Source organism: Aythya marila (assembly GCF_965140915.1).
Source record: "Aythya marila genome assembly, chromosome: 1".
NCBI classification, from domain to species: domain Eukaryota; kingdom Metazoa; phylum Chordata; class Aves; order Anseriformes; family Anatidae; genus Aythya; species Aythya marila.
This window is the reverse complement of record NC_139042.1, coordinates 190732063-190747059: the sequence shown is the minus strand read 5'-3', so window position 1 is coordinate 190747059 and position 14997 is coordinate 190732063. Positions and strand designations below refer to the sequence as shown.

Here is a 14997-nt window from a genome sequence, read left to right as displayed (position 1 = left end):
GAGGCACAGTGATAAGCAAAAGAAATCACACAGAAGGCTACTGCCATTCTTAGGCCCGGAATGGCAGATGTCTCCTCCCCTCCCACCCTTACAAGATTGGACCCGGATGCCCATCTCCTCGTTGTGGGGCCTGGTCTCAGGCAGCTTGCCACAGGCAAACTCTCACTTGCCACTGGGACAAATGTTATAAATGAGCAAGGTTTGTCTGGAAGTCAGGAGGCTGGTGTACAGAGGAACCACACCAAGAACATGATGGCTGAGGGAGGTGATTTTTTCTTCATAGCTTCAAGGAAGATTGGTGTGTGTGGTGGTAATAGAAATGTCAGCTCCTAGTAGGGACCCATCAGTGAGTTCAGCACACTGAAGCAGAAGTAAAAGTAGATTAGGGTTGCAGTTGTCATTCTCTCCTGTCATGTCACGTACTAGCTGCTATTGCCTTCACTGAGCTAGGATCTTTGCAGCCAGCCTTGGACAACCAAGGTGTTGTTTAATTCATACGGTAAGCCTTGTGCTTTGAAGATGAGGATTAGATAGTAAGAGAAGATTTAGAAATTGGAAAAAAACAAAACAAAAAAAACGAAAAAAAAAAAAAAAACACAGCTCTGAGGCAAAGAAGCACTTATAACTCTTGATGAAAATAGACTAAAGCAAAAATGGACACTGTGAACTCTTGTGTAAATAAATTGCATCTTCCAAATCCAGGGAATGTCCTTAAAGGACAACAAGACAGAGTGTATTTTGTTATTGTGAAATTATTTGAAATATTTATACATTGTCTTAAAGAGTTAATTTTTCCTTTCCTTGGAGAGAAAACAGCAGAGAAATCTTACTGATAATAGCGAAGAAGATTGGTATGTGGGAGGTTACCACGCAGTTCCTCTTTGGAGAATGGAACAAAAATCAACTACAAACAATTGATGTTCAAAAGACTGAAAAACACTAGGATGCATTCACAGGCAGAAGGAAAAGAATAAAATACAATGAAATACATGTTGGCTGCACTCTGTGCAATAAAATCCATATAAAGAAAAAAAAATAAGTTACCAGTTTCCTCTTTTTGTGGTATTTCCACTGATTACATTGAGCACAATTTCTCTGCCTATGTTTCTTTCCTAATTGTGTATTGTATTATATCCCAAGACTGAATATTCTTCTATTTGTGTATTAAGTGTACTTAGCAGTTCTTTTATCATCATTTTGGTTTGCTTTTCTAATTAAGTCCATGTCCTTTAAAAAATAAAACACCAGAAAACTTCAGTGTTGAAGGGACTGTGGGAGGTCTGTCATGCAATCCGCTACTGAAAGCAAGGCTAGATTCAGAGCTAGAGCAGTACTTTTTCTTTTAGTTGGTGGGCAGAGAGGAGCAAACCTATACAGACCCTTGAACCTCCCCAGCCATGGGTGGTACATCTTCACCACAGATGTTGCTCCTGTGCATGGAGACTTCTGAATTCCCCGAAGAGGCTTGGTCCTGCTGTGTCCAAACTGAGGCAAGAAAGGAGTCAGACTGCCATTTCATTCCCTGAAATGTTAAGGTTTTCAACACTTTGAAAATACTCTTATTTTTTTCTCTAAATCTTAAAGATATTTTTTTTTGTTGTTGTTTGTTTGTTTGTTTAAATTTAACAGTTTCTCCCTAGATCAGGAGTTAGCTGCTGGTTGTGAATACCTCAAATACCTGAGAGCTTTCCTCAGTAAGGAAGAGACCCACCGCTGCCTGAATGGCAAGGAGGAAGGGAGGTTGGAAGGGCCTCTCCCCAGTGTGTCATGAGCAGGGAAATGCAGCACGTCGATTGAGCCGGAGTTGTGCTGGCAGGCCAGTTCATGCGGCTAGGCCTTAGTTCAAGAGATGAGTATGGCTGTTCAGCGCAGTAAGAGTCCAATGAAACTGGAATGCTCTGTTTGCCAAATGTAAAGAGTGTAATTTAGACTATGTCTGTTGTAGATGCAGCCAAAATATAAACAAACATTGGACTGGGATTTTGGAAACCCCAGCTCTGCTGATGATCTGCTGGCTGCCCTTGGGCAAGATAGTTTATGCCATCCTTAGTTTTATCTGAGGGAACTGAAAAACCTGATGTATTTTGCAAAAATGCTTTACATTTCTAAAGCCCCGTGCAAAGACTAGGTGGCATCGTTGTCACAAAAGTAATTGTGACATTGCTAAAAGGTAGTAAAAGCTGATATTTTCAAAGAACTGTTGTGGCTCTTTTTCATGAATGTTACATCTGATAAAGTGATGGAGATTGTGTTACCCATTGATAACCACTGCTGCCGTTCTCCATCTGGGCCCTTTGCACATCTGACCCAAGTTGGTACAAGTTGGTACAAGCTCCAATTCATAGTCAGCTATGTGGTTTATGGCTTTGGCTCTTGGGATTGCCAGTTTACCTATGTCATTCATGGGAGATGGTTGTCCTGACAGCTCATTGTCAGAGTTCTGTCAGCATTATAAAGGTTAGGTTAGTTTAAGAATAATCCCCTAAACACTGCTGGAGAGCAAATACATGTAAGTCATGCAAGTGAAAGCCTTATGCAGTATTGGTTGTTCTGTGCATGACGTGTCACAGGGCTGTTTACTAGCAGTGTAACCCACAGGGTTATGACAAGACTTGGGTAGTTAAAAATAAGTATTTAAAGTACTTTAAAATCTTTTCAGCATTCAGTACTATGAAAGGTATTAAAGGAATAGTTGGGGAAGGCTGGAGGTTATAATTGTTTGAAAGCCAACTTCATTCTACAGTGTACGTAAGTAAATCTAACAATTTAGATTATCTTAAGTGCTTTGAAAAGGATGAAAACTATTGTTATTTAAAGGCATTAAAAGCCGCAGTTAAGTGATTTGCTTTTGAAGTATTTCATTTTAAGCTGTGAAATGGAGTATTAAGCCCATCATTCTTCTGATAGATTCTTTTAGTTCGTAGTGGTAGTTCATCATGGTTTTGGTCCCCAGTGCTTGTAGTAAAGCATTGCCCCCTTAACAGCTAATTTTTGCTGCATAATGGGATGTAGAAGATCAATGGAAACAAGTGTGCGGGGAGAAGAGTGGAATTGTTCACATAAAAGTTAAAAACTGGCAGTGGTGATCATTCTGTTTGCACATATGCACTTATTAGACACTTTTTATGAAAAAATGCAGCCAACCAGGTCTGTTCAGACTGTGATTTGCAACAATTTAATTACATGTGTAAGGAATATCAAGATACTTTTTCAGCCTTCCTATTTGGTGAATAATTTCAGTGAAATCAGGAAGTATTTGACAGATTCCCTGGCCAAGCGACATTACAATATCATTTAAATTAAGCAGAAAATAAATTATTGCAAGGATATATTACAAATGCTGCTTTTTTGACTTAGTTTTCTAGTTCTGAAATATACCAAGCAGTTTGTCACCAGGGAGTTTTTATTTTAAATATTAAACCAAGTTCATGATTCATCATATTTCAGAGAGTGTCTCATATATTTTAATTTTGATTATGAATAGGAAAGCAAATTGAAGCAGTTAGCATGGATGCCTTATTTAAAGAACTCTAGTCTTTCCTACTTTAGCTGTTGGAGTAAAACTAGGAATAATAATTAATGAGTGGATACTCTTGGGTCATTACTTACATAGTCATCTTTGCTCTTTTGCAAGTGTAAATTTTTAAATTGAGCAGCTTTAGATTAACTTGTTATGATGTGTTCTTGTAAATAAATATTGATTAGTCTATGTTTGTACACTTCATATCCTAGGACATTTGGGTGGATTTTGTTTAGTTTTATTTTTTTAACAATGCTACAGATTTGGACAGCAATAAATGTAGTATGACTAAAAAGCAAATAATTTTTTTCTGTATGAAATTTTTTTTACAGGTTCTACTTTTTCAACAAGTTGTAAAATTTATTTCAATCTCAGATAATTTTGAAGCTCTTTCAAGTAATAGTCACAGGAATATCAGCCTTATCTTCAGTAAATCGCTCAAGTAGTGTTTCTTGATGTTATACGCTTACTTTATTTCAATCTATAAAGCATATTCACTGGTTAGTGTCAGTCTTAGACTTTGAGTATTTAAGGACTGATCCTTTTCCCCTGGTAACAAGGAAAAATGCCCACCCAAAAGGAAATGAACTTGGACAGTCAATGGATTACTCTGCCATTTTTTAATGTATTTGATTACAATGAAAATTTTGAATGTTTGCAATTGATCGTATAAGTATTAAACTGTTTCTTCATCAATAGTGCTGCTTTATATTTCAGCTGCATGCTAAACTTCATATAGTAGGGATATTAAAGATGTATCAGCCAAGAGTTTAAAGTGAAGATTTCCAGTCTTAAGCTTGGAACACCTTATTTCTCCTGCTATTTTGCTACATGTCCTTGAAGAAAATTCATTGATTCTGTCTGGTTCTCTGTAGGTCAACAAACCTCTAAAACTGTATTTATTTTTGAAAATGGGGTTTGTTTTGTTGGATAATGTACCTTCAGTGCTTTGGGCAGGTAAATGTAACAAAATAAATATGGATGACTGTTACTGTATTTCCTTTGTCTTTTTTATTTCCAAATACCAGACAGTCAGCTGTTTGCAAAAAAGGCTGCTATGTAGAAGGTTTTAAGAAATTAAATGATAGTTCTGTAATAATTTTTTGATACGCATATCCGGTATGATCACCTTATGTTCAAAACTGAATATATAAGCAGAATTCATTATCTACAAGCTATATCAGTCTTTCACAAATCTGTAGCAACATTTTCCGGTTTGAAAAGCATGCACAATTGCCACAGAAATAACTGATCAAATGTGTTAACATGGTAAAATTCTAATTTCAGTGCTGAAACAGTAGCTTTAGTTAATTAGCTGTTGAATAGTTTAATAGTACCTTCTATACAGGCAGGTGCTGTTTGCAACATCCGATTAGGTGAGGAGCCATTTCTGCTCAGAAAGAGCAGTCAGGTACTGGGACGGGTTGCCCAGGGAGGTGGTGGAGTCACCGTCCCTGGGGGTGTTCAAAGAAAGGTTGGACGTGATGCTTAGGGACATGGTTTAGTGGGTGACATCAGTGGTAGGGGTATGGCTGGAGCAGATATCTTGGAGGGCTTTTCCAACTCTAACAATTCTATGATTCTAAGTGGTCCTGGAAAGGTCCATTGGATGAAGGATTTGTTAGGCCTAAATTTATTTGCACAGTAGCCCAAAGGAATATCTAAACACTACTCAAGAAGCATGAATCATTTCATAGTCATAGAATATCCTGAATCGGAAGGGATCCACAAGGATCGAGTCCAACTGGGTCCCCAAAGGACCACCCCAAAATCAGACTATGTATCTGAGAGCATTGTCCAAACGCTTCTTGAACTTCGTCAGGCTCAGTGCTGTGTCCGCTGCCCTGGGGAGCTTGTCCCAGTGCCCGACCATCCTCTGGGTGGTACTGCATTTGTAGCAGCAGTATGACCAGGAAAAGTCTTTGCACTGCAAACACGAAAACAGCTAATTTCACAAAATTCGTGTAACTATCTACTGTGTCTTTGAGCTCGTTGAAAGTTACTTTGGTAAATTAAAACAAAAAACGACCTTTCCTGGAGGTAGGCATTTGTCATCTCTATATGCAACCTTCTTACTCTTCACTGCAAATTTATTAATTACGGTTATCAGCATAACTGTCAGAAAAGTAGACAGATTTTTTTTTAAGTGTGCTTTTGGCAATCGTATAATACTTTATTTAAAAATATGTGCGCTCTCAAGTGTAGTACAAACATTCCCATGCTAACTCTGTTTTATTGCTACTTATTATTCGTAATTAAATATACAGCACTGCTCAACTTCTTTTCTTTCTTGTTTTATCTTACAAGAACCCATCTATCAAGGCCATGCAATAGGTGAAGCTAAAATAGTTGCCTTGCAAAAAAAATAAAAAAAGAAAAAGTGTTGTGTTCATTTATATTCCTCACTATTGCCTGAAATCTCATGGTAAGGGCTCTGCAGCCACACTTCCTGAAAGCAGTCACATAGGAGGGAGAAACGGGAGCAAGACAAGGAAAATAAGACCCCTATGAAAAGGATTTGACTGTGTGCTTATATATGATGTGGCAGGGTTCTGATGTATAGCAGGATAAGGGTTGTGTTCTTAATTGCATTCCTGTTTACTCATTCCTCCTCTTTAAAATAAACCTTAACAAATGTATTTGTGCAAACATATACATAATTAGCTGTTATGCATAATAAAGCTGTTAGTGTGTACAAAACAAGTGAGTTCATTCCCCTTATTTTTTTAATTTTTATAAATACTAAAAAATAGCTATAATTCAGATATAACTTGTAACTTTAACAAGTTACAAGAAAATCACTTAACCTAAGGGGATCTCAGGTTTGTATGGGGTACTGACTTATATGATTGCTTATAAGTTATCATTCTATACTACATTGCTATTACACTGATATTTGAATATATATATTAATTATTTTTTTCTCTCTCTCTCTCCAACTAGGAATTGCTGATATTTTTACAGAATTTGCCCACAGTACACTGGGGAAATGAAGAAATCAGTGTACTCCTAGCAGAAGCCTACAGACTCAAATTTGCATTTGCAGATGCTCCCAATCATTACAAGAAATGAATATAAAGAGCCAGAAATTATTAAGACCAATGTGTTCTGCAGTATTATGGCATCTGTTGTTTTGGTTGTGATTTCAGCTCATTGCTCTTTTGTTTGAATGAAGATGACCATTAAAATTCTGTTAGAACTTGCAAAACGAGAAGAGAATACCAAAGAAATGGACAAAGAAGGATATTGAGTAATGAATGAACTTAAAAGTGAACTTTTTCGCTCAGCATGAAAAATGAATTCAAACGTCTATCACATAATTGTCTTTCTTCCCCTTCCGCAATTGATTTGAGCAATTGTTGTATGTACCTGAGTTTTAAAACTTCTTTAAGGAATGATTTTGTGACTACTTCATTGACATGACTATCAGCCAGTTTGAATTACTTGCTTTAGATAAAAAAAAAATAACTCTTCACTGTCATAAAGACCATCTGAGATAGCAAGACCTGTGTTTTGAGGTCTGGTTATAACTCAGAAGATGCTGATGTTCTCACACCATATTTTATTTTTTCCATGGAATGAGGTTAGAATACAATAATATAAGAAAGTAAGTTTGCAGTGGAAATTGGTGGTATTTTCTAAACACAATTCATTATTGTAGGGTGTTGTAGATGTTTTTTAGCCCACAAAGAACTGACTTAACACCTAAGACTCATCTGTAGCACTAAAATACATCCCACTTTATATTATTTTGGAGTGTTTTTAAAATATTGAATGAAATGGAAGATGTGGTCTTGTTAAAATAAAGCCTTTCTTTCAAGCCTTTCAATTTTTCATCATGAAAGTTCACTTTTAAGAATCACATTAAGAAGCGTGGTTTACAAAGCAAGATATCTTTTGTTTCTCATTTGTTGCCTTATTCTCCATTTCTAGCATGTTAGAAAAGGAAAATTAATATATCTGTCCAAAGCTTATTTGTTAAATAGTTTAAGACCTTTTTTCTTACTATTCAGAGGAAGGGAGAAGATAGTTCCCAATAACAGTAGCTATACACTCAGATACTTCTGCATCATTAGCAGAATAAAAATCCTCTCTGACTTTATAGAATGAAATCAATGTTTCTTCTTATAAGTATGGGATTCTGAATAATTTCTTAAAACTTACATAATTTAAGTGCACTATTTATTTTCAATATTTTTTTTCAGATAATAATTCTGATGTTGCTCTATTAGATGTAAATAAACCTATGTTAATTTGTGCCTGCCCCACACGTACGGTTATTAAGGGTGAGAGGTGCAATAAGCAATATACTGGAAACTCAGAATAGTAATTCACCAGTTCGGTTCTAGAGTCGCATGATGTCACACAAAAAGTGTAGTGCACTTTTAATTTTGGAAAGTAAAAGATTTTCAAGAGGTTTTCTCTTATGACTTGTTATTGCAAGATTGTTTTAAAGTTCTTAAAAATATGTAAATATACGTTTTGAGGAAAGCTTTCTAGACATATTAGTTCATGACACAAACTTTATAATACGTAATTAGGTGTTTCAGGGTAAATAGAAGAAAATACATTTTTACCAATGTCATTATGAGATCTGTATTTTATAATTATATGAAGTAAGTGGTGGAAGAGAGAGAAACAAATTAATTCAGAAGCAGGAGGGTTTTCTGACTAGGATGCATTTCTGTTCCACTGACATCAGCTGGGGTTCTCAGTTTTGATGTCTTCACGTTCAAGCCTCCTAGGTTGCTGCATTTGTGCCTAGAGTGTATAGTGGTTCTGTGTTTCATAAATATCTGTATATTATTTTCTATAAGTTCATGTTCTAATGTATCATGATCTCTCTTTATGTTTACAAAGAATGTCATATTGTGCCTAACAGAATATCTACCAATAACAGAATAAAAGAAACCTGAACTTTATGAACATTTGCTTTAGACTTAGTATTTACAGTAATTTGTTAATAGAAGTGCATATTATTGTAACTTGAGAGAAGACACACAGCATTAAATGTACAATGTTGTAATGGATTTCTATAATAATAATAATTATTTTTTAATTAAGATGTTATTTAGGTAGTTACATGTAACATGGAAAGCTGACCCAAAGTTGTCTGCTGTGTCAGATGCTTCTGCATAACATTTTTGGGACTGGATATATAGAATTTCCTTCATCGGGTCCACATAAGTTGTCTGCCATGTCTTCCAAATTCAACAGGTACCTCTTTCTTCCCTTGGAAGAAAGTATTACCATCAGAGGTCACATTTACTCTTGTGTCTGTGTCAGAAGTTGAATATTGTACTTGAGCACATTGCTTTTTAAGGATAGTGGGAAGTTTCCTAATATAGTAACAATGATTATTTATATAGAGACAGAATTTTCTGGAAAACGAGGTATAGATATATAAATAACATTTATATATCATATAATATATATATATATATATATATAAAATGATATATAAATAACATTTATATATCTATACAGACAGGAATAGTTTTCAGTAAAAAGAAGGCAAACATTTATGTAAAATTTCAAAATTTTTATTACATTACATGAATACTTTACATAAATATACATAAAATATTTCATTTTATTAAAACCAAGCCAAAACAAAAGCAAACAACAACCTTACATTTAACGATTGTACATCTCAGGTAAAATGTCATTCCAAACATAATATTACATAGAAAAGGAAATAACTTCCTGATTATTACATCCCATGAACTTATTCTTTTCAAAATTCAAAAGATTCCAAATATTATTAAATTCCTTTGTAATATGTATTTTCTTATGAAGGAGGCATCTTGACACATCATTAGTGAAACCAGGCAGTAATTTCCTAAAACTGATGTGAAATATTAAAACTGTAGTGTCTAAAATGTGTGCTAAAGAATTTCTGTAATAAGAATTTAAGCAGGAATGTACAATATAAACAGATTTATGACTACAGTATTTGAAATATGTAAATAGTAAACAAATTACTCCAATATGTAAATACAATACATGCGATAGGATAGAAATGTTAGTTTGAAATCTTATGTAACTAATACGGTATAAGAAATCTGTTGCTTTTTTTTTTTTTTTTGGCTCAGTTCCATGTGGAAAGGCCCATTAATTTGTTTTTAACTTCAGGACTATAGAATAAAACTGTCTGAAGTTCCATTATATGCTTCTGACAATTATTAACACTGAGGCACTGGTTAAAACTGTAAAACTGATGAAAAATGAGGAAATAAATGCATATTTATGAAGTGCTATATAGAGTGGAAAGCTTTTTTTATTGTTTTCATCAAGTACATTGCATAATACATCAAAGTGTGTTTTTGGTGTGTTCACTTTTTTTTTTTTTTTTTTTTTTTTTTATGGTCCCATAACCCTATATCACAAGAGCAAGTGCAGTTGAAAAAGCTCTGTTCCTAGGTATGTTTCTGCAACTATCTGCCCTTGTGTCTTATAGATTTTGGAAGTTAATGAGGCAGACAACTTCCAGAGGTCTGTCTCTGCATATACCGTATAACACAAGGTACTGAGCATTTTCTGCAAAAAGTGAATTAAGATAAATTTGATGGAGCAGTGAAATTAAATTGGGGGAAGCAAAGAAAGGATGTAGAGAATTCTTTATGTCTCTGGTTGTTGACAAGGAAAGAGAGGAAGCTTCAGTTCAGTGCTGAGAAACAGTAAGAGGTAGCAAAACGAGCAATAAAATTTGGAAACTTAATGATGATCTGAGTAGATTAACAAGGAAAGATGCCCTGTTCATATGGGGAGCTCAAATCCCTTACATCAAGGAAGGTAGTGTGAAACTTCCAATAATCAGCACGCATCAGGTGAGAAAATATACAGGGCTGGTTATATGGAAGGCAAAGTTAATAACTTCTCAGCTTAAAAATATAGCATTCAAGGAAAAAGAGAAACAAAGGGATTCAGTGGGCAACCTTTCTGTTATGTGCCCAAGTACTGATGAATTGTAGTCATACTGTTTTCTCACATTGACATTTGTATTTCTCCATCCGCTATAATCTTCTGAAGATCCCACAGAAAATCAACAAGGGAAGATTTTTCAAATGACTTTTTCAAAAGCAGAAGAGATCAAGAAAGACAGAATAAAGGTCCTGAGGTCTCACAAGAAATGCGCTGGGAGACATAGCTTAAAGCTATCTGTTCGTTTTCTTGTACAACAGCAGCTCTGAATATCTAATGTTCTGGGCAGGCATCCCACAGCTTTAAAAGTGAATTGCAAGAGTAAGGACTTGCCAAAAATCTGATCCATACTTCAGGTCACTTCCTCCTTGGGAACAGGATGAGGGGTGTGGGGTATCAGGGGGGTAAGTGCTTTACAGTGCTTTAAATTCTTTGGAGATGGGAAACGCAGAGACAAGGTAGGAAAGCTCCCACCCCAGCAGTCACTCATGGAGGATACCGTGCCACGGGAAATAACTTCAGCTCAAGTGCTTCAAATCACCACATGATGGAGAGAGAGCAAATTTCCTGAGCAATTTAATTCCACATCATTTCTGGTTATGTAAGTAACAGCTAAAATCTTGCATCCAATCTGATTTCTCAAGTTCAGGATAGCTGAGGCAGCACTGGAGTAAATAATTAAATTGCTACGGCGCTACATCAAAGAACTTGTTAACACTTCCAAGTCTTCTGTATATACTTCACTATGAGTCAAGAGATGTACCAGAATTAAGAGGCTGAGAGAGCTCTAATACTGTGGAAAGCATCTCAGAGACAAGTGCTCAGAAACTCAGACTTCTACGGCCAGAAGAATTTCCTGTAGGCTTCCGAACGGGAATTAACATGCACTGTCAGGAAGGCATAGTGGTTTGAACTGGACTTCCAGATTTATGCTTGTGAACAAACTTCCTTGATGTAGAAAATGAATGTCTGAATTTCTTGCCACCATGTATGGAGACCTTCAGGAACTTATGCTCCAAGCACAAGCTGAAAAGTCTGAACTACAATACAGAAGGTCATTTTGTTCCTAATACAGAACTACCTAGAAACATGAGTTAGGAAGTACCAAAATTTCTACCACACATCTGCTGTGATGATTGTTGATCTGCCTTTGTTATTAGCCAGGTAATTGATTTGATCCAAGATTTGGTGTGCATATTTAATGTGATTTTCCAGTTCCTGATTTTCCTTCACAACTAACATTTCATTTCCATAAGATCTGGATTTTGAAGCCTACTTCTCTAATTCTAGATATTTCTAATCCACCATCATTTCCCTAGGTATACTCAGAGATCCTCCTCATGGGAGGAGAACCATGATGAATTTCAGAGCAATAGAAGAGTTTTATTCCCTTTAACTTCTGATTTACAGAAAGAATGGAGACAATGTACTTCTTGAAGTACTTGGACAGCTTCATGTGCCAACTCAGGATCCTGATACAGAGCTTTTTGAAATTCAGGATTTTCATTTTCATGTATTTTCATTTTCCCGAAGACAGAACAGAGATTTCAAGTGACCAGTGCCTGCTACCATCCCATTTCATCTGTTCACTGTTTTAGCAGTGTAAATAATACAAAATATGTAGCTGTCATGACAGCTCATGTGAGGTAACAAGATGCCCAGGCTTATCAATAGTTAGCTGGCTATCTCACTCATAAAATGTCATTTTAACAACTAAGGCAATCGAACAGACTTGGTGATTTTTCATTGCTTTTGGACTACAAAATAGTCAATAACTCCAGCTCAAAGCAGTTCTTGTAGAAGCACTTTTATACTCCAGTTAATAATAAGTTACATATCTGTAGGAAAAAAAAATGTAATACTATACATCCTGTCTGGTCATGTAAAAATTTATCTGAAGACATTGTTGAGGATTTGCTGCACTCTTACAGAATATACGATCACATGCAAATAAATCATTTGGCTTTCACATGCAGGGATAAAAGAAGTTGGCGTCTCAGAAAAGAAAACGGCTTTCTTGTTCATTTTTTCCCAGATATTTTGTCATTACTAAACCTGTGAAAATTTTCCTCTAAGTTTGAAGAAGGAATGCATTTCTCTGTATTGCTGTCATCAGAATACAGGGCAGCAGACAGCTTCGTGTTCCCATGACGCAGCTATTACTTTCTGAGTATGGAGGCTGCTTGAGAAACCTTACACAAATGTTTTGAAGGTAAGGGCCAGCCAGTTGGTTGGCCCAACAAAGACAAGTTAGGTTAAATAATCACTTTGCCACGCTGTTTCAAGTTATTATCTTTCCAGTTGTAAATATGTCAGAAATGTAGGCCTCTACTTCTGAGCTTGTCATGCTCTTCTTTTGCAGTCAATAGAGGGAAATAGCTCCTTCCAGGTGCCATTCCCCATGCCCCTAAGTAGACCTCTGAATTACGCCAAGTGAACGGCACCTTAAAAATTTCTCTATCTCCCCTCTAGCATTGTAGGATTCTGGGAGATGAACCCTTATTGAGCTGTCAGCATTGTCATTTTCACAGTTTGGACTCAATTAAATAAACTTCAATTAATTTGAAACAACATTTCCATATGTACCTTGGACATAAATTCTGTCAAATGCATTTTCAAAATGCATACTTGAAGTTCAAATTTTATAATACACATGAACCAAATAAGCTATAATCTGAAGGACACATATTGATTTGTTTGTTGCAGCTACTGTACTGTAACACCAATCTTACTTAGCTATGCTTTAGCTGCAGCTAGATAGCGGTTCAGTCCATTAGCTTGCTGTTTATATTTGCTATCTTTCCTGCTGTGAATAAACTATAGCCCTGTAGCACAGCCAGAGATAAAACTTAGTATCCTTGCATGCAAATTGAAATGAGTGAAAAAAGAAATGTTGACAAATTACTTCATTTTCAAATGGGATCTTTGCGCTGGGATCTTCTACCACTTGTTATGTAAATAAATATTATAAGCTGCCAAGAAAAATTTATAGGACACAATTTCCCATTCTGTCTAACCAAAAGTAATAGTAATGGTAGGGTTTACTCTTCCTATTTAAGTAGCATCCAAACTGTATAATCTGTTTGCCAGGCACTGGGGAAGATAAAGCTCCTATCTCACAGGCATGGCTGTGCATCTCTGGGTGTCCTGGAAGACATTCCCAAATGGCAGAGGGAAACGTGAGCTGGAACACAGTTATTTGGCAGGGAGTTGAGCTGAGAAATTTCCAAAGGATGTCCTGCTTAGCTGACCAGATTCCCAAGCCACAAATTAGCATGAAACTGTGTTCACTTCATATACCTGTGTATTTCTCTGGAAGACAGAAACACTATCACCATGCCAGCAACAAAACAACCTAATGGTTTCCTGACTGGATGTGTTTTATAAAAAGAAAAAAAGAAAAAAAGAAAAAAAGAAAAAAAGAAAAAAAGAAAAAAAGAAAAAAAGAAAAAAAGAAAAAAAGAAAAAAAAAAGAGCAACCCACCAATAACATTATTAATCTGCAGGAGAAAGATAACTTTATTGTTGGAATTCTAGACCGTTTGTTGAAGAGTACAGATATCAAGCAAAAGCAATAGCAATTGTAAAATTGGAGGTTGCTGCTTAGGTTTAGCATGAGTTCAACAGCTATCTAAAAAGTACTTGTATAGAATAGTAGGTGACATACAGGGTTTGCATATCAGTGGTTAGACTGGTTCTCAAAGCCTTTTTAAACCTTGCATTCATCTTTATGGATGAAAATAAGACTGCAGAAATGCCAAGTCTCTGTGTAATCCTCTTTTGCTAACTAGATTGGATATAGACAGTTTCTCTAAGACTGCAATGTTGCTCTCAATTTCAAATTATCAAGGAGATTTAGGGGAAACGGCATCAATTTATGGAGCGGCAATATTTTGAAGATGTATCTTTTCAGTCTAAATTATTGTTTTCACTTTATTAAACTCTAAGCTCTTCACGTAGATCCTTTCTGACAGGCAGGCCAACACCAGTTTTCATCCAAACTTTGGGGATACCAAAAACGGTTGGAGGAAAATGGTGGTTCAGAGGGAATAGCTGCTGTAACTGATGATGTACTACGGACCTCATCCAAGGCACCTACCTGATTTGGATTAATACAGAAACGATTGATATAGCTAAAATAAATTAAAATAATGTTTGTTTTCAGACAGCCTTGTTTTGGGATCCTGAGGCCTGTGTTGTATAAGAATATGTATCATGGACAACCTTTTTGTGACTAATAAATACTACCAGCTATGTTTTAAGCTCACTCCAAAAGGTCCCCTGGGAAACATTTCTACATAATATTGGAACTGTCGTCAAATTTTGGACATTATGTGATGGAACTGTAAAGTGTCTTGCTAGACTTTCATATTATGTAGTAAGTTTTTATTGTATTCAGTAAATATATTTGAGTGTTTAGCAATAGCACAAACTTCAACCTCCACCTTTATAGAGTCTTCTTTATAAGCTCATCTATTTATTTATTTATTTTTCTTCTTGCTTTTAAGACACGCTGAGTGGTGCTGCCACATGAGGAAGTGATGCAGCATCAG

General features: G+C 35.8%; 1 protein-coding gene across 1 annotated transcript in view; it reads left to right on the top strand.

The window, feature by feature from the left end:
• The window catches only part of TBC1D22A (TBC1 domain family member 22A), a 175290-nt gene extending 165491 nt beyond the window's left edge, over positions 1 to 9799 (top strand). Inside the window, exon 14 of the mRNA XM_082752207.1 lies at positions 6464 to 9799. Within this exon, the coding sequence (XP_082608333.1) occupies positions 6464 to 6592 (129 nt within the window). The 3' untranslated portion in view covers positions 6593 to 9799. The remainder of the gene's footprint in view (positions 1 to 6463) is intronic.
• The last annotated feature ends 5198 nt before the right edge of the window (positions 9800 to 14997 follow it).